Below are 24810 nucleotides of genomic sequence, written 5' to 3'. Positions count from 1 at the left end.
GCTATAGGCTGTCAGGGGGAGAGGGTTGTTCGGCAGGGGTAATCTAACATGAAAGCATGGAAAATGCAAGCGTAGAGTATGAAAAAAACGTAGCCCCAGCTAAAGAAAGCAAACTCAAACCCAAACCCAAACCTCAAACGGGTGGTGAGAAAGAATTTTACTAACAATTGAAAACGGAATCAGCCAACACTGGACTTCAGGCTGTGAGCGTTCAGGCTGATTAATTGAGGTCAAGGTGGTGATGGAAATACCAGCTGGGGAGCATTTTGCCGAAAGATAAATTTGTCCCTGTTTTTCTCTGCAAGACAGCAGGGAGGTGTGTGTTTGGAGCTAAATTAATTTGATTTACATCATGCCATGGTAACTTCTGTTCTCTCTCCCTGCTGTCAGATATCTTAGCTGGCTTCCCCGCCCCCCCTTCCTTCACCTCCTACACATTTCATAACACGAGGAGAAAGCACGGGTTGGCTTCGGGCAGAATTTAGAAATGGAATAACTTTAATTTGATTATTCTGCATCCAGCGCTATTGTCTCCTCCCCCCTTCTCTTCTTTCTTGAGGGAGAGAAGTTGTAAACCTGAGCATAAGTGTGACGTATTTTTATAATGTGCTTAATGGCACAAACTGCTTGACAATCAGAACTTGTTCCTTGTAGCAAAACCTGTCAGCTCACCTATCCTCCTCCTGTGTTTCTTCAACAACACTAATACTAGAAAATGAAGTTATAGCCTAGGATCCCGTTAGGACTTTTTTTTTTTCGTGCTTTTTCTGGCTATGTAGCTTTCAGGCTCCGGGGGCCGGGCTGGGGGTCGCCTCCTCCGGGACCCTCAAGGTGGGGCTGGGCCCGGAGTCTGGCTTAGCCGAGCTGCCTGCGTGCCGCCTGCCGTCGCCTGCGCCGCCGGGACCCCTCCTGGCCCGTCGTCCCTCTCCCCTGCCAGCCGGGCGCTCTCGACCGGGCTGGATAAGGTTACGCCGAGGCTTCCTTGGACGGAGGAAGGGAGGCGGGTCCGAGCCCGCGCCCCGGCCCGCGTGGGAGTCGCCACAGTTGGCAGCTCGGCCCGAGGGGCCACATCCGGGCTGCGGGTCGGCGCGTGCGGGCGGCGGAGCGCAGCCCCGGGCCCGGCCCGCCATGGCGTGGGAGAGGCTACCGGGAAGGGGCTGCGGTGCCCTGCACCGCTGTCTGCTCGGCGCTGCTCTGCTGCTCGGCCTGCGGCTCTGCACGGAGCTGCGGCGCGCCGGGGCCCAGCCCCCGGCCCGCAGCGGCCTGCCGGGCCCGGCCCCCCGACCGCCCGAGCCGCCCCTACCGCCCGCGCCGGCCCAGCGGCGCGGTGCCAGCCGGAGGCAGGTGACGTACGTGCGCAGCGGGCGCCGAGCGCCGCCGGGGGGCGGCGGGAGCGGGACGCAGGAGCCGGGCTGCTGCCCTCCGCGCGGGCGTCCCCGCCGTAAGGTCAGTTGCAAAAGATACAGTCTTGGGCCTTAGACCCGGATCTCCCTCCCGGTCCTCGCTACAGAGCCCTCATTCAATATTCAACCAGTATTTGCTGAGCGCCCACTGTGTGCCAGGCCCCCTGCTATGCGGGCATCCAGGAGGGAAGGACCAAGCCCTGCTTTCAAGGAGCTTATCTTTTGGGGAGGGAGGGCGTGAGCGATTTACAAGGCCAGGAAAAGAGAGGAGTTGTGGTTTTGTTGATGTTTTGTGCCCCTCCCCGTTTTCTCCTTGAGGCCTGGACAAAGCTGGGTGGGTATCCACTGTGAATTGCTTTTCCATTCTACCTTCATCGCGGTGATGAAGATACACTTAGTCGAAATTTCCTTGAATTCCACCGCAGACTTTGGCAGGTTGTTGGGTGTGGGGTGAGAAGTCGAGCCCCCAGCACCACTTAATGGGAAGTTAATTGGAACTTGGAGGACTGTAGTAATAACCGGGGTTTTTCTTACAACACCAACAGTGTTGGTCTCACTCCCTCATTAACTTCTTGGCTCACACATTAAGTCGTTATCTTACTCAATTTTAACCTCTGATTGTTAAGCCTCTGGCCTCCTATCCACCTGTTGGAGCTCCATAATTTACTTGGTATTTGGGAGTGAAAAGATTAAGAACTGCAGGTATGAGCTTGCCTGGTCTTTATACCCATCAACCCTAACAACGTCCTTTGCCTTGCTTTCCCTCTTTTCTTTGAAACATCCCCCCTGCATCCCTCCAGCTTCCCCACCACCCCACTATTGGGAAGAAAGAAAAACTCTTCCTTGGACTCTGCTGCTTTCTTTAACTTCTACCTTACTTTTCAATATCATGTCCACCAATTTCTACTACTGTTTCCCTTTCCCTCACTTCCTCTCCAAGCCTTGCCCTCTGTCTTTCCACACCACTGCTGTCCCTGTCTAGGCCATCAGTGTTATCTTCCTGGATAAACTCATATATATATATATATCTGAAACGTCATTTCCTATGTAAAGTCCTAATTTGCTTTTCTAGAAGAATGTAGTCACTTCTTCATTGTCCTAACGCACTTTTCATGATACCATGTTTTGTTAAAGGCTTTTCAACACTGTTTTGCCAAGGGATTACCAGGTCCCCAGTGCTGCTTCAGGTGCTGGGGACACAATATGAGCTCAGAGTCTAGTGGGGGAGGCACACAGCACAGACATCCAGTACTGTGACCATTGCTATACTTAATGTCTTGAACTCTGCCTGGGGAGTCAAGAAAGGCTAACCCGGAGGGGACCTTTGACCTAGGATTTGATATTTCTTAGGAGTTCAGGTTTTTTTGTCCCTCTGGATGTCCTCAAATGTTCCATCCTTGGCACCTTCAATCCCACCTTGCACTTGCCCTTTCACATCTGCTCTCAGCCTCCGTTGTTTCCGTTTCACCTGTTCAAGAATCATTCTTAAATGATTAGTCTCAGTCTCCACTTCAGATAACAGAATCGATAACTGGAGCCTGTCCTACAAATGGAAAGGTTTGAAATGCATAGACTCAGAGGGCTACTGGAGAGTAAGTTCAAATCCACCTCCTTTAGGAGGCTGCTGTAGTGATTCCTGCAGGAGATAGTGGTGGCTTAGATAGGATGGTTGAAGTGGAGGTGTGAGAAGTGGTCCAATATTGGATATATTTTGCAGGAAGATGAGAAAGGAGTAGGTTTTTTTTTTTGTTTGTTTGTTTAGTTTTGTGTTTTCAGTGGAGTGGATGGAAATCAGGAGTTTTGTTTTAAACATCTTGAATTTGAGATATCCTTTGGACATCCATGTGGAAATGTCAAATAGGCAGTTGGACATATGAGTCTGGAGGTGGAGGAAATGTCCAGGCTGAAGATAGAGGTGTGGGAGTCATCAGTGTACAAGTGGTCCTTTTAAAGCCATGAGACTGCAGGAGATCATCTGGGCAGTGAGGGTGGCTAACAAAGACAGAGATCTGAGTCTGAGCCCTGGGGCTCAGTTTTATTAAAATTAAATTAAAAAAAAAAGAAATATTCATATGGCTGATTCACTTCACTGTACAGTAGAAAGTAACACAACACTGTAAAACAACTATACTTCTCCCCCCCAAAAAAGGAAATATTTGCATCGAACCTTATATGTTGTAAGCATTCAATAATGGTAGCTTTAATTTTCACTAATCTGTCCCAAGTCTTTAGCCTCAGCCATTTGCTAAATGTCCTTTGTTATAACCTATTTATATTCCTTTGGTTTACACTGATGCTTTTACCCCCATCCTTCTTTCCTATGATTCATGCCCTTTCCACCCTTGAACATTCAGGTCAAGGATCGTGGCCTGGAAACCTTTACTCATCATTCCTACTTCCTTGCTTATCTTTGCCAGTTTGGGAGACAACAGAAGTGCATTCTGATTTGTGAGTTGCTTTGTACGTGTTTTGACCTAATAATCTATTTCAGATTGAATGTTTTGTCTGCACAGTTGTTTGTGATGGAAAGGATCACATTTCCCAAAGTGACCCTTAGTAAATGCTTACTCCCAAGACACCAATAAGTAAAACAAATAAGAATCTTATTATTTCAACCTATTACGTATAACTCTAAGTGTCTTTGGTTAAAAATATATAAGAAAGAATTGAGTGAAAATAGCAATTAAAAATTACTATTTTTAAAGTATTGTTTTAGTTTTTAGCCTCTTAAAGAAAAAAAATTGCCTGGATTTTCTTTTCCCTAGCTACTTAGTTATTTATTTTCTTATTTTCAAGGTATACATTCTAAGCTTCCCAAATTCCTAGATAGTAGAAATCTTGAATTTATTTCATTTTTCCATTATTTCACAGTTGAATTAAAATGTTCCTCAAAACTGGAAAGACCAGTTATCTAATCTGTTCTCCCACTTCTGGGAACAGAGTGCAATGTCCCTTATCTCTCAGGGAACAAGTCTTGTTCCTTTTTAGCCTCCCATCAAGACAAGGTGTAATATAAACTGAATGCACAGTTAAATAATTGATATAATTAAAGTTTGGAAGCTATATGTTAAACTCCTTGGATCCTATTTTATTTAAATTTTGTTTGTTGTGGATAATGATAAATAATGTTATTTAGGTTCTTGGTTACTTTGCCGTAGGCACCTACCAGATTGGTGAAGGAGAAAAAGTTCCATTCTATTTTGAGGATGGCTTTCTGGGTGGATGAGAACCTGCATGAAATAATTGGGTTGCTGAGTGTTTCTTGTCAACATGCTTCCTTTGCAGGTGTTAGAGGCTCAAAAATTTAGCAATTATATTGCCACTTTAATCATAGCTTGTGCTTCTCTCAAAGAAAATAATCTATTATAAAAAAGAGAAGTGAAGTGTAGTTCCGGTATAATTCTTTTCCTCTTTTCTCATCCCCTTCTTTCACCAACCTAAGAAAGAAAGAAATAGCTCTAAATAGTAAATCTTCTTTCACATCAGGGGTTCTAATCTTACAGCATTATGAATTGAGGACAAATGAGACATGATGGATAAATAGTGTCTTATGTGATTACGACTCCCCTGGAACCCATATATTTTTGTATATTACAGAGGCTTTAAGCCTACAAATACCACTATAATTCTATTTCATTCCTTTCCTTTCTCTCTGTTTTCTGTCTGTGTTTCTTTATGGTTTTTCTTTCTTAAACAGACGTTTACTATGATTACATGGGTAAAGTTATTCTAGGGGGCGTTAATAGAGGACTAATGATGGTCTTCATGATTTATGCTTTTTTCTACAATCTTGGGTAGATGTTTCTTTTACACGTTGGCAATCCACCTAAAAGACAGCAGCAAAATATATGTCTCATATGCACAGGAGAAGTACTGTTGACAAAATAATTAATCAGTGGTCTATCTAAGAAAGAAATGGAAAATTTTATTTGAGCCAAACTGAGGATTATAACCCAGGAGACAGTCTCTCAGAGAGCTCTGAGAACTGTTCCAAAGAGGTAAAGGGAGAGGCCAGGATATAAGTGATTTTAGAGAAGGGCTAAGTGCAATCAAGCACACAACTTGGTGAAGGGTTACTATTATTCGTAAGGAACAGATATCTTAGTTAATGGTTTTAGTGCTTTTCTAAGTATGGGAAGATGAAAGAAACTGTGTCCATGAATTTTCTCCTGAAAATATCTATCTGAAGGCCTATTCTGCCGGTTTTCTCAGAGCACAGTGCCTCATCCTGATTTTGCCCACAATTCCTTTCTCAGGGTGTATTGTAGGTCAGTGACTGCAGTGGCTAATAACTTGATTCTTGTAGAACTAGATGGTGGGCAACATTGTTTATTTTACAATCCCCTCCCTTTTGGTCTTAATTTTGACCTAAGTTTGGGAGGCATTTCATGATCAATTTGTCTCACAGCACTAGGAATGCGCATTCCCAGGTCAGTCAGGGATTTCATTGATAGGCTATTCAACATGCTGTTACTAGAGTAGGCCCTGTTAACAATAGTCAAAAGCCTCTGGACTACTTGTCTTACTAGTCTGTTATAGTCTAGGAAATGCTTGCCTGTTGTTGCTTTTTCTTATATCTAGAGTTACACTATTACAATCTGTGATCTTACAGGACTATATATTTGGGCATTTGTTTCAAGTTGCCTCATCATCATTCATTTTATTGGAGGCTCCATCACACATTTGGCAGTACAAGAAACAATTATCTTGTAAAATAGGCGGACTACAAGTAATATAGCTAGTAACATTAATAAGGTCCTAAGTAAGTATTTAAGGTAAGAATTTACATTAGTTGAGGCCCAATATCTCCCCAGGTCATCTGACCCAGTCTGTTCTGTACCAGTTGCTATCTTTTAGGGAAATGATATATTAACATTGTACATAAAGTTCACCAAAAAGTCTGCATGTATAAGGTGAGTGGTGGGTCATCGTGACCTTTTACAGGATTGAGAAAGGAAGTTTAACTTCTAAGGAATTACATGGCTGGCTCCAGAAGAAGAAAAATTGATCTTTATGGTTAAGCGGGTATTTCTGCCATTGGGGTGGTCTGGTTAATGGATAATGCAGATGCACAGTGCACGCTGGAAGGAAAGGAGGAGGTCCAAACAGGCAGAGAAAAGAATATTATGTTTAAATTTTTCTCGTATTGCCTTAAAATATGAATTTTGTTTCATTAGTATTCATACAGGAGACAAGCTTCCTGAAGAAATTTTCTTCTCTCTTACCGGATGTATTTTGCTTGACATTTAATATGTTGGGTAGAAAAGTGACTTCTGAGTCACAGGCCTACAGAACCCAGCAATGCGCTGGCTTGGTTTGTTAGTTACAGATCCTTTGGAACAATGTGTCAGGGGAAAAAAAGTGCTGTTTCCTCTTCTCCTGAAAAACCATATGGCAAAAGTTAGTCTTTCTTCATTACTTCTTGTTATCCTCTTAGTTTTCTAATTCCATGATGGTCATCAAGAAGGAGGAAAAATGGCATAGTATGCCCCTTGATATATCCAACTGCCTTAAACATTATTCTTCTTTACAAAATACTTGAAGGTAGGTTTGAATTGCTTGTAAAATATGGCCCAGCAGTAGTTTCCAGCTACTTAGGTTTCTGCTGTATCCCTACACTTCTGTCCTTCAAGAACAACATTCATTAATCCTCTCACATTGTCCTCAGGAGGCAAAGCATTTTCATTTTAAGCAGTCGTTGAGGGTAATTGAATGTGCTCCAGCAATATGTGGGTGTGAAAGAGCAGTTGCTTAGTTTCGCAAAGAAAAGCAGGTTCTGATGAAAACTTTGATGTGCTGTAGGTGGAGAATAGGCTTCTGCACTCCTTCCAAACCCCGCAGTTCCTCAGAGAGCATTCTGTGGGCAAAGAAACTGCTAATGGAGGCCCCACTGTTTTCAACAATTGGTGGTGGAGATTTTAGGTTTTTTTGTGTGCAATTTGTCCAGTTCATTTTCTCCAAGGAACAGAAAGCCTTATTGGTTTTCTCGAATTGGATTTCATTTTTGGTCTGTGAAGAGAATCAGAGCTGTGTAGTTAAACTGGAGACTGTTAAGAGTGGTAGACATTTGATTTTTTTCCATCTGTGTTATGACACCTTTGGAGTCCTTATAAGGAGTTTGGCTCTTTATTCTGTGATTCATAGAAAGTAACAGGTGCCTGCTTCATTTACCATGAGATGCTAGCGTTGATAAGCTTCTCTAAAAGCAGCCCCTGAGTCCTCTTAGATACCTCACATCAATCCCATTAATGACCTATAGAGTTTTCTGCTAAAACAGGGTGGGAAAATTTGCTGTCCAAGAAGCATTTTTATTCTGCTCGAATGACTGAAACAAAATTGAGTTTTAGCCTTCTAGTCTAGGACCACATGTAATTTAAACTAATAGCAAGGTGGCTTGTTAGTTTATGGCTCAGGGAGGTAAATTGGACCCGTGAAGAATTTTGTTTGAGCCACACGGTGTTTTTAAGTATCTAAACATAAATATCTTCAGATATGACATATAGTGTCCAGTGGAGTCCAGTTCAGCACTGTCTCCCTTTATATTATCTGTCTGATCTGTGAAGGCATTTGAAGTTTCAACCTCTGAGCCAGATGTCAAAATTTGCAATTGTCCAGATGAATGGATAAAAAAGATGTGGAACGTATATTCCATGGAATATTACTCAGCCATAAAAAGAAATGAAAGTGAGTTATTTGCAGTGAGGTGGATGGACCTAGAGACTGTCATATAGAGTGAAGTAAGTCAGCAAGAGAAAAACAAATACCATATGCTAACACGTATATATGGAATCTAAAAAAAAAAGGTTCTGAAGAACCTAGGGGCAGGACAGGAATAAAGACGCAGACATAGAGAATGGACTTGAGCACACGGGGAGGGGAAGGGTAAGCTGGGACGAAGTGAGAGTGGCATGGACATGTACACTACCAAACGTAAAATAGATAGCTAGTGGGAAGCAGCCGCATAGCACAGGGAGATCAGCTCGGTGCTTTGTGACCACCTAGAGGGTTGGGATAGGGAGAGTGGGAGGGAGATGCAAGAGGGAGGAGATATGGGGATATATCTATATGTATAGCTGATTCACCTTGTTATAAAGCAGAAACTAACACACCATTGTAAAGCAATTATATTCCAATAAAGATGTAAAAAAATAAAACTATTATTTAAAAAAAATTTGCAATTGTTTTTCCTAAAAAGTGACAAGCGAGGTTAATGCTGCTAAGCTCAATGGTAGCATGGCACATAAATACTTAAATACACAGAAGCTGAATGTCTTTTAAGTCATTCCTAGTCAAGAGAGTTGAGTTACCTAAGGCTAGAGTTGGCTATTGGGGAGAGTAAGATTATAGGGGAGTGTACTTAGTTAATACAATATTCTTTTGATTATAAACAAGAAAGATGGACTCTGGCCTAGCTTAAGCAAAAAAAAAAAAAAAAAGAATTAAATAAATGTATTGAAACTTTGGAATTTACCACTGAATTGGAGGAAGAGTTAAATGATCATACTGTTGAGGAGAGAAAGAATAGGTTACTCTAGAATTCCCAGCTTTCCTTGGGCTTCTCCCTCCAGGTCCACCACAGTAAGACTCACCTCCCTCAACTCCTGGGTTTGGTCTCTTAGATACTCACCTTGGGTCAGCCAGCACTAACCACAGGCCACAAATAGCCCAGCAGCCCCTGTCCCTGTGCAGGGAGCCATTTTTAGAGAAAGGAGAGACTTTCTGAGCACCTGGAAATAGAGTGTAGGTCTTTTTTAAAAATAATAATCTCGGAGCTTAGCCTCTGTGCCTCTGTGTGTGTGTATTTCTTTATTGGTTAACTGTTTCTCTATTTAAAACTGTTAAAGATAGCCTTACTTCCAAGTAGCACTCAGCAATAAGTTGGTACCTTGTGCATACTTCTGATTTTTTATTCAGTTTGGTATATATACACAAGATCTATACTTAGGCAATATATATTTTTTTGGCCGTGCCACGTGGCATGTGGGATCTTAGTTCCCCAACCAGGGATCAAACCGGCGCCCCCTGCATTGTAAGCAGAGTCTTAACCACTGGACCACCAGTAAAACGTTATTTGTGAGGACTTTTGTGGAGAAGGTAAATATAATCAGTATTCATCCCGTGATCCCCATTAGGGTTCTCAAACCAAAGTTATTAGAATTTTATGTTCTTTGATTTTTTTGTCTGTCAGTTCAGAAAGTTACTTTGCAAAAAAGATCTGAAAAATTCTTCAGAGCATCTGAATATTTATAGCCCTTTTTGCAACTGGTTGGTTTGGGATTCTTTAACATATGATTACTTCTGTATCAGGACTCTCTAGGTTGCAAGTGACAGAACCCAACTGAAACTAGTAAAAACGGATTCATCGGAAGGGTACTAGGGTAGAACTGAAGAAAGAGCTGCAGAAACCAGGACAGCTCTCGGAACTTGATTATGGATTAAAATGAGTATTGAGTACGTTAGTTATCCGTATTACCCATTACCAAAGGTGTAATGGGTATTTATCATTCTTTTTTGGCCACACCTTTGGATTCCCTTTCTGTGTTTGAGGAATTCTCCACCTTTCTAAGAAAAAGGTAAAAAATAAATTTCCTTGGCCCTAAAGGGCATTCTTGTGACCTGGGCTTTACCATTCACATACACCCGCGTGAGAGTTTGGATTGTACTTTAGAGATTTGAAGAAGCAAGCTTCAGCACAAGGATCACAGAGCTCCAGGTTCTAGCAGAGACATCCAGTGCCTAGGGTGGTGAAATGAGCCATGGAGTCTGTGCCCAGTGGTGCGGTAGTGCGGTCTACACTGGTGTCCACGGTGGTGTTCCTCCTGCTCTTGAGATTCTGTAAGCTAATAAATCTTTAATTAATTCCTTTTCTACTTAACTAGCCAGAGTGGTTTCTGTTGTTTACAACCAAGAACCTTGGCAGATCAATAAATTAGAGTTGGCAGTTGGGAAGGTTACAGCTGTAGCTTTCCCTCTTCAATTTTGCTTGCTCTATTTAATTCAGATTTTGGAACATGATGATTGGGGTCCAAGTGAACTATGGGCTAAGGGACCTTTCCCTGACAAGATAATAACATTTAGCACCAGATACTAAATCATACAAATCTGCTGACTTATCACTAGAAACACCAAGCCCTTTTTCACGGCACCATTTGTCTAGGGTATCGGGCAGGGGAGGCCAGTTTATGCTGTGATCACAGACAACCCTCAAATCTCAGGGCGCTTACCAACAAAGGTTTGTCTTGCTTATGCTGCGTATCCATTGCTGGTTGGCAGGAGTGGGGTGCTGCTCTATGCTGTCTTCATCCTCTCTCTGGACCCCAGTCTGGAACATTGCCTGTCACCTCGGCAGAGCAGTGAGTGCTCTAGAGAGTCTTGCGTGGCATTGTTAAATGCCCTGACCAGAAGCCAGATATAACACTCCTGCTCACAATCCAATGACCAGAGCTGTTTGCTGGGCCTTACCCAGTGCAGGAGGCCAGGGGTCTGCCATGTGCTCAGAAGTCAGAGACAGGAACTGTTTGGTGAGCAGCACTTACGGTCACCACACTATGGTAACACTTCAATCATCCGTATCTAAATGGACATCGTCTAGGTCATGTTTCATGCTTGCCATTTCCAGTGCCTCACTGAATCTGCACATTTGGCAGTATTGAATAAAGCATGCGAGGCTCTTTTCAGGGGATGTAGATCTAAAATGAAGCAGACATCTGAATTTAGCAGAACAGTGAAATAAAACAAGACGCGATTTACATCTTATAAACAGTGCTGTGGCATGTCCTGGAGTTTGTTAAGTACAGTGATTCTCGTTGACGTGTTTATGTTAGATTCTTTGTGCAGAGCAATGATGAGATGATGGTCTGCAGTTCTGCGGAGAAAAAGGGCAAATTATTTGAATAAATAAAGCCATGAGTGTAAATGAACCGAAGGCCTCTGGTGAGATGAATCAAACTCCATGTTTAAATGCATCTTCATGGCAATCGCTTACTCATTTTTACTTAGAGCAAGCTGAAAGACTTCCAAGCTTGTTTTCAGAATCTGGCCACAAATCAGAGGCAGTATTCATGTTGTATAGTGTTTGCTATTGCGCACAATGACAACAGTATTTTTAGTTTATTTTCCATCTACTTTGAGTGCAGCACAACAAATCAATTTAAAATCCTAATTAGGGCTTCCCTGGTGGTGCAGTGGTTGAGAGTCCGCCTGCCGATGCTGGGGACGCGGGTTCGTGACCCGGTCTGGGAAGATCCCATATGCTGCGGAGCTGCTTGGGCCCGTGAGCCATGGCTGCTGGGCCTGCGCATCCGGAGTCTGTGCTCCGCAACGGGAGAGGTCACGGCAGCGAGAGGCCCGTGTACAGCAAAAAAAAAAAAAAAAAAAAAAAACCCAAATTAGCAAAACACATGCCCATTGAGTGCAGAAGGATTCAGTCACATATGGAAGGAGACCTCTTCTTTCAGCAATTTTTGGGGTAGAATATAGAGAAGCCAAGTAACGCGTGAGATCCTAGGAGACTTATTTACTTGTATTTGCAAATATCATGAAAACACTTCATTATGATGCATCCTCACCTCTAAGATGGGCTCGTAATTTTACACTTGAGGTCAGAAGTTTAAATTCTGCTCCCCTACTTACTGGATGTGGACAAGTGGCATACCCTGTCTGAACTTTAGTTTCCTCCTCTGTAAAAATGTAGTAGTACTTAACTCATGAAGGTTAAAGGAGAGTGAGTAGGTGAAAACACCTGGCCTATGGAAATAGTCCTGTAAATGAAGATTGTCTCTGTTCAGCCTCGTACTGCTGGCTGTGACACTAGCCCCTGAATCTCAAAAAGGTATAGGCATGTGTGTCTGTGTGGTGTAAAGCACAATATTCATTGGAATTTTTAATACTTCTTTTATTATTCTTGAAATTTAAAGCATATATAATATGCTGAGCCATCAGAGGTGCTGGAATATTTTTAATCTTAAATAAAAGCTAAAGTAAATATTAAATTTTTGTTAGCATTTTTATTATAAGCTTATTCCTCATGTAACTCATTTATTATAAAATTGTTAAGACTTACTTTTTCATATAAGTTTGTGATTTTTTTCTCTTAAATCCAGTTACAAATATCTTTTACAACATCGCTCTGTTAAATAATTTTCGTCCATGTTAGGGTTGACTGTATAAAATGTGTTTCCAAGCTTTCAAAATACAATTTTCACTCAAAAGAATGTTTACAAATCTCCTATTAACTGCCGCTTACTGTAACTCTGCTGCTTCTTTAGTTCAGGAGGGGCCACTGGAGTAATTGTGGGTGAAAGAGCTAATTGCTAAACTGTTTTTCTGGTTCTGTCTTCCACATTTTAGTCTAATAATTAAGTGCGTATTATTCTACTTGGTACTTTGTATGCATTTTATTATTTTTATTTATTTATTTTTTTGCGGTACGTGGGCCTCTCACTGTTGTGGCCTCTCCCGTTGCGGAGCACAGGCTCCAGACACGCAGGCTCAGCAGCCATGGCTCACGGGCCCAGCCTCTCCGCGGCATGTGGGATCTTCCCGGACCGGGGCATGAACCCGTGTCCCCTGCATCGGCAGGCGGACTCTCAACCACTGCACCACCAGGGAAGCCCAATGCTAGTATTCTTTCACTCAATTCTCACAAAAAATCTGCAAGGTAGGAATTGTCCTTATTTTTCAGATGAGGGAGCTGAGGCTAGAGACATTAATAAATGTGAGTAAGACATAACTAAAAGGGATGGGATGAAGGTTTAAACTCACAATCCGTGACTCTTTCAATTTGCCCAATGAAATGGGCAGCTAACAACCAAGTCTCACGTCAGATAGATCATTTACCAGCTGAAAATTAAAATCTTCATGTAAACAAAAGACACCACAGAGTTAAAAGGCAAGTCATAGGCTGGGAGAGGATATCTGCAATGCATATCACAAATAAAGGATTAATATTTCAAAGTTTAAAAAAACCCAACAAAACAATAAGAAAAAAGATAAACAACTGAACAGTAAAACAAACAGGGCATTAACTAGGAGTTAACAGAAGAGGGAACCTGGAAGAGATACATACATAACACATATATAACTATCAAATAACAATATAATATAATATAATTATAATATGGAAAGAGAGAGTGTGAGTGCAGAGAGATGATAAATCCTACCAATAAGCAGAATAAGCAAATCAAAACACAGTGGGATTATTTTCACCCCCAGTCATATTGGAACAGTGCAAAATGTCTGATAAAACAAACATTGATAAGAATGTCGAGGAAAAGGAACTCCTTACTAAACTACTTTATCCAAAGTAGCTCCCTATCCCAGTTGCTCTTCTAATACCTTCTCTTATTTTCTCTATGGCATTCCCACTCTCTGATATTTTTTCCTTCTCTAATTCTTGTTTGCAGTTTCATCTCCTATGAAGGTAGGGGCTCATCTGTTCTGCTCACCACTCTATCCCCAGAGACTATGATAGCATTAGCACAAAGCAGGTGCTTAGTAAATAGGGCTGAAAAACGGTTATTTCAATCCGCTGGGGTACTAGACCAATGTGTTTGAGGAACATTTGGATCTTTCAAGAGCTTTTCTAAAGCCCGCTCCAGATCTCTTAATTTCTCAGTCAGGGTTTTACACCACAGACTCTTGGAACAGAGCTCCCAGTCTTGACTTTGCTTCAGACAACAGTGACTATACTACAGAGATTTGAAGCCACATCCAGCCTGTACCTGTTTTTGTATGGCCCATGAGTAAAGAATGGTTTTTATAAGATAAACATTTTCAGTTGACTTGATGTTAGGAAACACTGACTTTGAACCCCAATGAAGCAAAATACTATCCAAAAGTAATATAGTATATCTATGTTACAAAACATTCTGCACAATTTTTATTATATGTTGAATTTTATCAATAAAAATGTAGAAATTTATCTTCTCTCTTATTATGTAAGAATCTACTTAATATCCTTGATTTTGCCTCTTGGCTCCGCAAGGTCTAAAATATTTACTATCTGACTCTTTACAGAAAACGTTTGCCAACCCCTGCTGTGGAAATAGCCTCAGGGCAACCTACACTTGCCTCAGTCGAGTCCACGAGACTCTTGTGCTAGAGTTTTGCCATCCTCAACATGAGAAGAATGGTCCTAGCTTCCAACAGGGATACTGAGAATATGTTTTGGTCCTCTGTAACCATTCATGGGAATGTCATCATAGTTATCCAAGGTCTTTGTTTTGAGACCACTGCCATGCAGTGAATGTTAAAATGGTTTAAATCCTGGTGTTTGCTTACTACTGCCTGTTACCCACCTTTTCTAACACACGTGTAGATTTGTTGAGATTATATTGTGACAGTCAGATGACCATATTTTTTCCAGCTTCTGGGTTCACTCTTTAATACTTAAAATGGTTTGAGCCGTGTGCTGTGAGAGGTCCGGTACCTTTCCTCCCCTCAATGTTCTGATAATATCTGGGGCTTACATTTTTCTGATCACTCTCCTAGCTGAGTGTTTTACCTCTGGCCACTGCTGTCTCCTCTCTGTTCTGCTCTGCCCACTTCTTTTATCCCCCAGAATGATGCAGGCATTAGTGAAGGTCTTAGGGTAATAGAGATGTCAGTGAAGTTCCAAACAAATTCACCTTAAAATTGATTAAAGATTTCTTGCCCATTGGGAATTTCTTACTGGCTGTCTTTTCTTCTTAGGCTCCTATACCATCGATCCTGCCTTCTCTTATCTACACATCAATCCCTTTCTTCCATTTTTCAAGCCTTCAGACCATCACTTGCCATCCTATTCTCTTGAACTTACAGCAAACAAATCCCAAATGCATGTCATTTTCTTACTCAGGCAGTTTAGTTTTCTCCTCTCCTTCCAGGCCTGGCATAGAGATGAATTATACCACTCTGGCAGGAAAGCAGAATTGGTTGCAATCAGTGTTTGTTTTAAAAAATCATGTTTCCTGGGCTTCCCTGGTGGCGCAGTGGTTGAGAGTCCACCTGCTGATGCAGGGGACACGAGTTTGTGCCCCAGTCCAGGAAGATCCCACATGCCGCAAAGTGGCTGGGCCCGTGAGCCATGGCCTCTGAGCCTGCACGTCCGGAGCCTGTGCTCCACAACGAGAGAGGCCACAACAGTGAGAGGCCCGCATACCGCAAACCAACAGCAACAACAACAACAAAAATCATGTTTCCTACATCCTCTCTACTATTAGACAGTCTGTATAATGTGCTCAGCACAGTGCCTTGGATGTATGTAGTAAGCACTCATTACCTGTTGATTGTGCCAGCTTATGTCCAGTGCTGGTCCCCTCATCCTGGCTGTGGCTACTGCTGTTTTGTGATATAGGGGAAATATATTACTAGTGACATTTTGGGAACAGTAATATGTTGCTTCATGCAGAACTTCCTTTTTCCTTCATACGTGTCTTCATTACTTCCTTTGGCTTTTGGGGTCCCTGGTGAACTATATTTCCTTCTGTCTGCCATGGAAATTAGTTTACATAGAGGGTGCTAACTTGAACTTTAGGGTTCAAGAGTGCCTAGAAATGGCACACCTAGGAACATACCCAAGAGAATTGAAAACATGTTTGCACAAAACTTGTTTGAATAGTATAAATGAATGTTTACAGCAGCACTATTTATAATAGCCATAAGTTGGAAACAACCCAGATTTCCATTAAATGATGAATGCATTCACAAAATGTGGTATATCTGTATGGTGGAATATTATTCACCTATAAAAAGCATGAAGTCCTGATACATGCTATGATGTGGATGAACCTTGAAAACATGATAAGTGAGAGAAAAAAGTCACAAAAGGCCACATGTTGCATCACTCCATTTTAATGAAATAACCAGAATAGGCCAATCTATAGAGACAGGAGTAGATTAGTGTTTGCTAAGGGGCTGGGGGAAGAGGGGAATGTGAAATGGCTGCTACTGGAAATGGTTTTTTTTTGCGGTGATGAAAATATTATGGAATTAGTGGTGATGGTTGCCTAATCCATGTATATGTTTAAAAGCCACTTAATTGTTCACTTAAAAATGGTAAATTTTAGGGTGTGTGAATTATATCTCAGTTAAAAAAAATTCTCAGAAGCCCATGGAATAAATGGCAGGTGTGAAACCACATGCTTTGCTCTGTCTGGATAAAGGTAAATTAACTGTGAGAGAGCCCTGGGACCCCAGCCTGATGGTGCTCACTAATTGGCATGGGTGTGCTCAACAGAAGGGCAGAGTCCACATGCTTGCTTCTCTAGGAAGTACCTGGCTTGGCCTCTCAGGAGTGGTCACTTGGCTACTGGTGAACTGCATGGTGCTCACTCTCCCATCAGCTCCCCAGGCGTGGCAGACGCATTGCAGAAGCAGACACAAGCAGCCGTACATTAGGAATCCAGGAGCCGGCTGTTTGCCAGATAAGGGGGAAGCTGAAGCTGCCATCACTGTGAGCTTGCTGGCCTCCTAGTGCATCAGTTTTTTTGTGCAGAGCACCAGGGGTTTGTCAAAAGAGGTGGCCGAGTACGGGAGCACCTGCACCGAGCCCACTGCACCTCTTCTAGGAGTGAGTTCTTCTGCTTAGGACTTCAGTTACCTTGGCTCTTTCTTTTTCTCACTTTCACCCACAGGACCCTTGTCACCTCATTCATAATGACTTGTGTGCAGGGAGCATCTTATACATTTTGGAGGGCATTTGTGTTAAAGGGAACAGCAGTTATACCAATACCTTGCTTTTATACAACTCTCCCCACCTTCCAAAGGCTTGCTCTGATGTTACCCCAAGTGGCTCTCATAGTAGCTTTATAAGTGAGATGGCTGTTATTTCCATCCCACCAAGAAAGAATCTGTTTAAATAATTAGTTCAAGGTAAATAGAGATTATAACCCAAGTTGGCTGAGGTCATATTTAGTATTGTTTCTACTATATACTATGGCTACCTCCATGCTGAAGTCTGGATCTCAGAAAAATAGTTGACTATTGTAGATGTTAAGTTTGATACAAAGACTTCTTAGATATTTTCCAAGTCAAATAATGTATTTTAACATTTTTTTTTTCTTTTTGCGGTACACGGGCCTCTCACTGTTGTGGCCTCTCCCATTGCGGAGCACAGGCTCCGGACACGCAGGCTCAGCGGCCATGGCTCTCGGGCCCAGCTGCTCCGCGGCATGTGGAATCTTCCCGGACCCGGGCACGAACCCATGTCCCCTGCATCGGCAGGCGGACTCTCAACCACCGCGCCACCAGGGAAGCCCCAAATAATGTATTTTAAAGCTTACTTTTAGCTATTTTATCAGGTTGGAATTTTCAAGCATGCCTTACATTACTTAAGAACAAATTTGAACTGATTATATAATTATGATAGGTCATGTTCTTTTGAATAGTGAATATTCATTTTGTACAGAAATAGTAAAAAATGGCTTATTTAACTAATGTGCACTTAGAGGACATTAACCTCAGTCAGGAGCAGACAGCTCCTGAGTTTTGAAACTGAGTTTTGAAACTGAAGTGCTTGAATTTCTTTGGGTACCCTGGATACAGAGAATTGTTTTGGAAAATCTGAGTGCCTAGGCCTTCCTCCTGGACAGAGAATGTTCTTACTTATAAAAGCAAACCACCAGCACAGATCGGAGCCTGTTTAACACATACAACATTGTATCCTTCCTTGTTATGAGTACTATCTCTATGTATAATTTGTTATTTTAAAAATATAGGCAAGCCAGGATGCTGATAATTAAAATAAAGGCACATATGTTTGGTCAAGTCATTAACCTAATAGGAAAAACAGAGCAAAAGTTCTCTTAAGGTTTTAAAAAAAGTTTCAGTAACAAAACCATACAAGAGTGGGAGAGGACTTCCCTGGTGGCGCAGTGGTTGAGAGTCCGCCTGCTGATGCAGGGGACAGGGGTTCGTGCCCGGTCCAGGAAGATCCCACATGCTGCGGAGCGGCTAGGCCCGTGAGCCATGGCTACTGAGCCTGTGCGTCTGGAGCCTGTGCTCCACAACGGGAGAGGCCACAACAGTGAGAGGCCTGCGTACCGCAAAAAAAAAAAAAAAAAAAAAAAAGAGTGGGAGAAGTGGAGTAAGGGAAATTGGAAATTTAATTTTCTGTGTCTTTTATTGGAGGAGTTCTTGGATTATAGTTATTTTGAAGCCAAAAATTTTCAATTTAAAAATAGAAGTGAAGAAATAGGAACAGATTGGAGTTTGGAGGAAAAAAAATTAGAGCAAAAAAGAGAAATATAACAGGAAGGCTCTGTACAGGGAATGCTTGTCTTCAGCTTCTCAGATTTCCTCAGGATTGTGTAGACAACTAGTGAGGTGAAGACTAGAATCAAGTTCAGAACAATGAGTCTTCACAATTTTTGAGTTATGAAAATTTGATGAAAACAATTAGATGAAAGCTATGGATAAGCATTCCAGAATACTGAACATCTGTTTGCATACACATTTGTTTACAGTTGATTTCAGGGGGTTCATGGGCCTCACAAAAATTCTTCTTTTGAGAGTGGATCAGAATCATTCATGGCGTTTTCAGAATACAAATGCCTCAGCCTCCCATACCCCAGACCTCCTCCCTGAGGGAGGTGTGAGTGCTGGGTTAAGACAGGTTCCATTATGGTTGGGACGGTTGATTCCTAAAGTTGGGATAAATGTTTCAATAACTAGTGTTCGTCTCTAACTGAGGGGTGCCCCCGTGTGATGGGCTTTTGTCTGCTGGAATCATCTCACTGCTGGCTGGGCTGAGCTTCCTCAGAAGGTGGAACTCGGAGTCCTGGTTAACAGCCTGTAGAGTCGGGACCAGCCCAGGTGAGGCCTGGTGTTGAGATACGGTGCTGAGAGGTATTACCAATCCTACTGATGGCCTCTTCTGCTCTCCGGGGTCTCAGGCTACACCTTGAAGAAGAGCCAGGTTTTGTTTTCAGAATAGCAGCCAATGGTTCCTCCCTGGTATTGATTTTTATGTTTTTTCATTTGTAAATAAGTGCATGTTCCATGCTGTTAAAATATTGAATGCTAAAAAAAATTTTTAAGGCAGAAAAATTCATAGCCTCTTGAGAAGCTTATGTTTATTATGTTATGGGTCATCTCTTCCAGTCCTCTGCCTTGTTTACAGTCCTGCTTTATGTTTATATTTCTCTAGCTATTCACCATCGTTAGTCCAGCATCTAAGCTAATTGGTAACGTTGCACTCTCTAACTATGCACTTATGGAATCTCTAAAACGATATAATTAGCAAGTGGGCCCATATCCATAGTCACCAGTTCACAGTAATTGGTTAGTTACATAGAAGGTGGTTAAAATAGAGAATCCCCAAAAGTATACACACAGCCTATTTTAACTTAAAACATATGCAAGTGCATTCTTTTGCCAGTCTTTTGTTCTGAGTATGAGCCCCTGCTGGAGTTCTGGTCTCTTGCAAAAACCCATGAACTGCATAACCCACCATTTTCAGTTTTGGTTTCTTTAAAGTAGAGCAAGAATTTGACACTTGTGAAGCAATCTGAGTGCCGAACATCTCTAGATTTTAGTGATTTTGTTATTCTCTTTTACAGTTACTTCACCCATGCCTAACCCGCAACAGTATTTAAAAAGAGCACCTAGCTTTTCTCGACTTGGTTTTTATAGAAAAGAGAACCCGTTTTCTTTCTGTGCACAATTTCATCATTTTACCTAAATTTTAATTAAATTATATAATTTCAGTAACTTGTACAACTGATATAAACTGGTTTGGGAACAAATCAAATGACTCCTGGTAAAAATATGACTAAACTGGTAGCAGCAGGAGTACACAGGTAGAGTAAATACTGACAACAAAGAGTAGCCCCCTCTCGCTGCAACTAGAGAAAGCCCACCCTCAGCAACAAAGACCCAACGCAGCCAAAAATAAATAAATAAATTAATTAATTTAAAAGAAGAGGATCTACACAGCATTGTTGTACAGATTGAATGATTAGAACTAGATCAGGGCAGTTATGAGCAGAAGGTCAATCTCTACAAGGCTCTGTGGAATCAACCTCCCATGGCAAACATAGTTTTCACCTTTACCTGAGCATTTAATTTTTCTGCATTTAACAAAATTTACAATAACAAATATTTATAGTTTCAAGGTTACGTGCCAACAATCTTTAGAATTATGAAAAAAACGTTCAATTTTATAGAAAAGCTCTGTGCTCTTGTTAACAAATAGATTTGGATAAAAGCTAACTGTGATTTCAAGATATAGAATATGTACAGATTTAACTTAAATTTTATAACCAGTATATAAATATTAATTAACCTTTTAATCTATCAAAACAAATGTTAATTAAAAAATTTTTTTTATATCCCCGCCCTCTTGCGTCTCCTTCCCACCCTCCCTATCCCACCCCCCTAGGTGGTCACAAAGCACCTACCCAGCCGATCTCCCTGTGCTATGCAGCTACTTCCCACTAGCTAGCTATTTCACATTTGGTAGTGTATATATGTCAATGCCACTCTCTCACTTTGTTCCAGCTTACCCTTCTATCAAAACAATTGTTAATTTTTTTACCTTCAGAATCTCTAAATTTTTTCTTTTGATTTAACAGAATTTTTTTTTTTTTTACATTGTATGATTCCATTTATGTGAAATGTCCAGAGTGGGTAAAGCTCCAGAGATACAATGTAGATGGATGGTTGCCAGAGGTGGAGGAGGGGGGAGTGAAAGTATAGGTAATGTTATCATCTGTACCTTTATCCACCTTTGAGCCTGTGTCCTAGATCCCATTTCTAACTAGGCTGACAGTGTCACCTGTAGCCTCTTAGCTTCCCCACATCCCATAAATCCTAAGCTCTGATGACTCCACTTTCTTTGATTAATGGCTTTCAGGAAGGATTTTGCTTCTGCTGGATGGTAACAAATTGTGGGATGGACTGAGGTCACAAAACCTGTTTTCTCTTTTGGGTTCAGTGAGGTTTGAACCCAAGTCTCCAGAGATGAAAAATTACTTCTTTAACCCAGGACATGAGGAGCCTCCCCTTAATCTGCAGGATCTCTGAATATTTTTTAAAATTTTTATTGGAGCATAGCTGATTTATAATGTTGTGTTAGTTCCAGGTGTACAGCAACGTGAATCATATATACATATACATATATCCACTCTTTTTTAGATTCTTTTCCCATATAGGCCATTACCGAGTATCGAGTAGAATTCCCCGTGCCATAGAGCAGGTCCTTATTAGTTATCTATTTTATTTTATTTTTTTGCGGTACGTGGGTCTCTCACTGCTGTGGCCTCTCCCGTTGCGGAGCACAGGCTCCGGACGCGCAGGCTCAGTGGCCATGGCTCATGGGCCTAGCTGCTCCGCAGCATGTGGGATCTTCCCGGACCAGGGCACGAACCCGCGTCCCCTGCATTGGCAGACGGACTCTCAACCACTGCGCCACCACGGAAGCCCTATTTATCTATTTTATATATAGTAGCGTGTATATATCAATCCCAATCTCCCAATTTATCCCTCCCCGCCTTACCCCCTGTTAACCATAAGTTTGTTTTCTACATCTGTGACTCTATTTCTGTTTCATAAGTAAGTTCATTTGTATCATTTTTTTAGAGTCCACATATAAGTGATATCATATATTTGTCTTTGTCTGACTTATTTCACTTAGTATGGTAATCTCTAGGTCCATCCATGTTGCTGCAAATGGCATTATCTCATTCTTTTTATGGCTGAGTAATATTCCATTGTATATATGTACCAAAACAAATGTTAATTTTGAATGAAATGGCTTAAATTCTCAACAATGCTTTATTTTTTTTCAACAATGCTTTCTTAAAGTTTCTGTCAGAATTCCTGCTAAACTTCTTGTCATCTCTGTTTTTATTTTAATTTGAATCAAAGACATTTAAGGTTGATAATAATTTATTTCCACCTCAATAAATAGTATTTATGTTTAGCTAGATTAAGATATTACTATAAAGCCCAGCTAGTGAATTTCCCTACTTTCTTCAAAAGTATTAAAAAAATTGTCCTTAATCCTAAGAATGCTATCATGTTCTTTCCTCCCTGGCATTTAAATCAATGTAAAAATGTCCCTTGGAATAATATCTCTGGGGGACTGCAAAAGAAATAAAACACATGGTGTCCTCACAAGGCTTGTAGTCTGGTTTGAGAAACAAGATTGACACACTTGAAACAAATTATAGCAAACATCTGATTTAGTATAAATGAGAAGTACAAGCGATAGTTGCTGAAGATCCAGCTTTGCATAATTTATTTTGTGTATAGTAGAGGCTTGAGTGATTAGGAAATTTGGGGGAAGTATGTGGGACTAAAACTGGATCCAGAAGAATAAGTGGAATTTGAACTGACTAGGGAATAAGAGAGAGAATTCTGGGTAGGAGGGAAAAGGCCTGGCCTGGCATGTTAGGGGCAAGATGCTTTTAGGAAACAGACCAGAGAGTAGGATCTGTTTTGTAATCAGTGTCCTTATGGTCTTTATCTGAGCACTTCCTAACTTCCCTGAGTCTTGTCTTGGCAATGAATTGTCATTGGTTACACTTCCTTTTTTTTCCTTATGGGAGAATCTCCATAAGACCAATCATCCATTCTAGCCTACCATTCAGTCCTTGACGGCATGGCATTGGGAAGGTTCTGTGGGGATGCGTTTATAATAATGATAACCATCTTTTACCCAGTGCCTTTTAGGGACCTGTATCAGTCAGAATAGGCTAGGTTATACTGCAGTAACAAACATCATCAAAATTTCAGTAGGTTAAAAGAAGAAATATTTATCACTCATGCTGTATTCCCAGTGTGGGTTGGGGAGGGAGGTGAGAGGCAAGATCTCACCTTCTTGCTGTCATTCAGGGACTCAAGATGCCCTTGCCTCAACTTAGATATACCATTGCCATTCATCAGAGAGGCCTGAATCTTTTCTAATCCTCCTTTTTAACTCACTGAGGATTCATCGTCCATGACATTTTCAGAGCCACTGGTGAATTTTTTAGTATATTCCACATCTTATGGATGAAGAATTTCATGAGTTTGTTACCCCTTGCATCAATGAGTGTGTAAGTGCAAGACAGCCATTGTGGTTTTCACCTGGGAATCCCTTCTAAGTTGCTCTTGGGCGTAAAATGTCTATCTTTTTTTTTGCGGTACGCGGGCCTCTCACTGTTGTGGCTTCTCCCGTTGTGGAGCACAGGCTCCGGACGCGCAGGCTTAGCAGCCATGGCTCACGGGCCCAGCTGCTCCATGGCATGTGGGATCTTCCTGGACCAGGGCACGAACCCGTGTCCCCTGCATCAGCAGGCGGACTCTCAACCACTGGGCCACCAGGGAAGCCCAAAATGTCTGTCTTAACAGTAAAACTAGATATGGGGAAGATAAAACTCTTGGACCTGGGATGAAGGCAGCATGGTGTAGCAGAGCAACGATGGGACTAGCAGCCTAGAGGTATGGGTCCAAGTCGCAGCCCTCCTCCTCCTACCTATGTGACTTGTATGTCACTTCACGTCTCTAAGCTTCATTTTCTTCAATTATAATATAAAGGAGTTGGTCTAGATCACTCTTTAGGTCTTTTAGAATACAGTGATTCTCTATTAGTATGAAACAAATAAAATTTAAGGCTAGAAATAGTTTCTGAATTCTATAACTTGTTTATTTTTAAAGCTCTTCCTGTGGATGGAAGTTTGCTTGTTTTTCTTTAATGCAAGGAGTGTTAGTGCTCCTTTCTCATACAATTAAGAAATATGGTCAACATTTTTCATCAGTTTAGATCTGCTGTATTTATTTTCACAATCTGTCCCCTTTACTCTTGTTATTTCCAGTTTGAGATGGGGAAAGGGAACTGGGCCAAGGTCAGATGACACTTCGGCAGCTTCACTTCTAACCTTTGAGAGTCCCTTTCTCTTTCACCAAAGAACTCTCAGTTCAGAGAGTTACAAACCCGGTAATAATTGACCTCCGAAAAGGTCTGCTTCCTTCGGCAATTCTTCGTGTTCCTGAAAAGGGCCAGTTAATGATAAGCTTCCATTTAGGTTTGAAGCTTAAAGTGCTTTTGGTTCCAGAGTTGTCCAGCCAGCTCTCTCTCTGCCTTGTTTTACACTGCTGGCAGCCTCCCACAGATGAAAAAGAAACATTTATTGGGCTGCCTCTACTTGTCAGACACTATAACTTACAGTGCACTCAGACAGAAAAATGTTCTATAAATATAGAATCATGTGAGGAATGTCCCAGAACCAGAGTCTTATCTCTAATTGTCAGTAGGATTCACTTAGGCTACCAGATACTATATCATAATCAAAAGGGCCAGAGAGTGGCAATATGGACAGTATATATGGACAATATAAAGGTGACAGTTAATAATGAATGAACAGACACTTAAAACTGAGAAACACATATATGCATACATACACACGTACACATATACATACATAAATAGTTGTGTGCAACCGAT

The 24810-nt window shown here is 41.5% G+C and overlaps 1 protein-coding gene across 4 annotated transcripts in view; it reads left to right on the top strand.

Annotated features, from left to right (window-relative positions):
• Positions 1–794: 794 nt before the first annotated feature.
• The window catches only part of METTL24 (methyltransferase like 24), a 196866-nt gene continuing 172850 nt past the window's right edge, over positions 795–24810 (top strand). For 2 of the 4 annotated variants that reach the window (XM_073789502.1, XM_073789501.1), the window contains exon 1: positions 795–1446. In XM_073789502.1, the coding sequence (XP_073645603.1) occupies positions 1129–1446 (318 nt within the window). In that variant the 5' untranslated portion in view covers positions 795–1128. The remainder of the gene's footprint in view (positions 1447–24810) is intronic. The other 2 variants (XM_033867629.2, XM_073789500.1) reach the window with 2 other exon arrangements.

Source organism: Tursiops truncatus, chromosome 12 (genome assembly GCF_011762595.2).
Source record: "Tursiops truncatus isolate mTurTru1 chromosome 12, mTurTru1.mat.Y, whole genome shotgun sequence".
Taxonomy (NCBI): Eukaryota; Metazoa; Chordata; class Mammalia; order Artiodactyla; family Delphinidae; genus Tursiops; species Tursiops truncatus.
The sequence above is the reverse complement of the archived record's forward strand: the minus strand, read 5'-3'. Positions and strand labels throughout refer to the sequence as shown.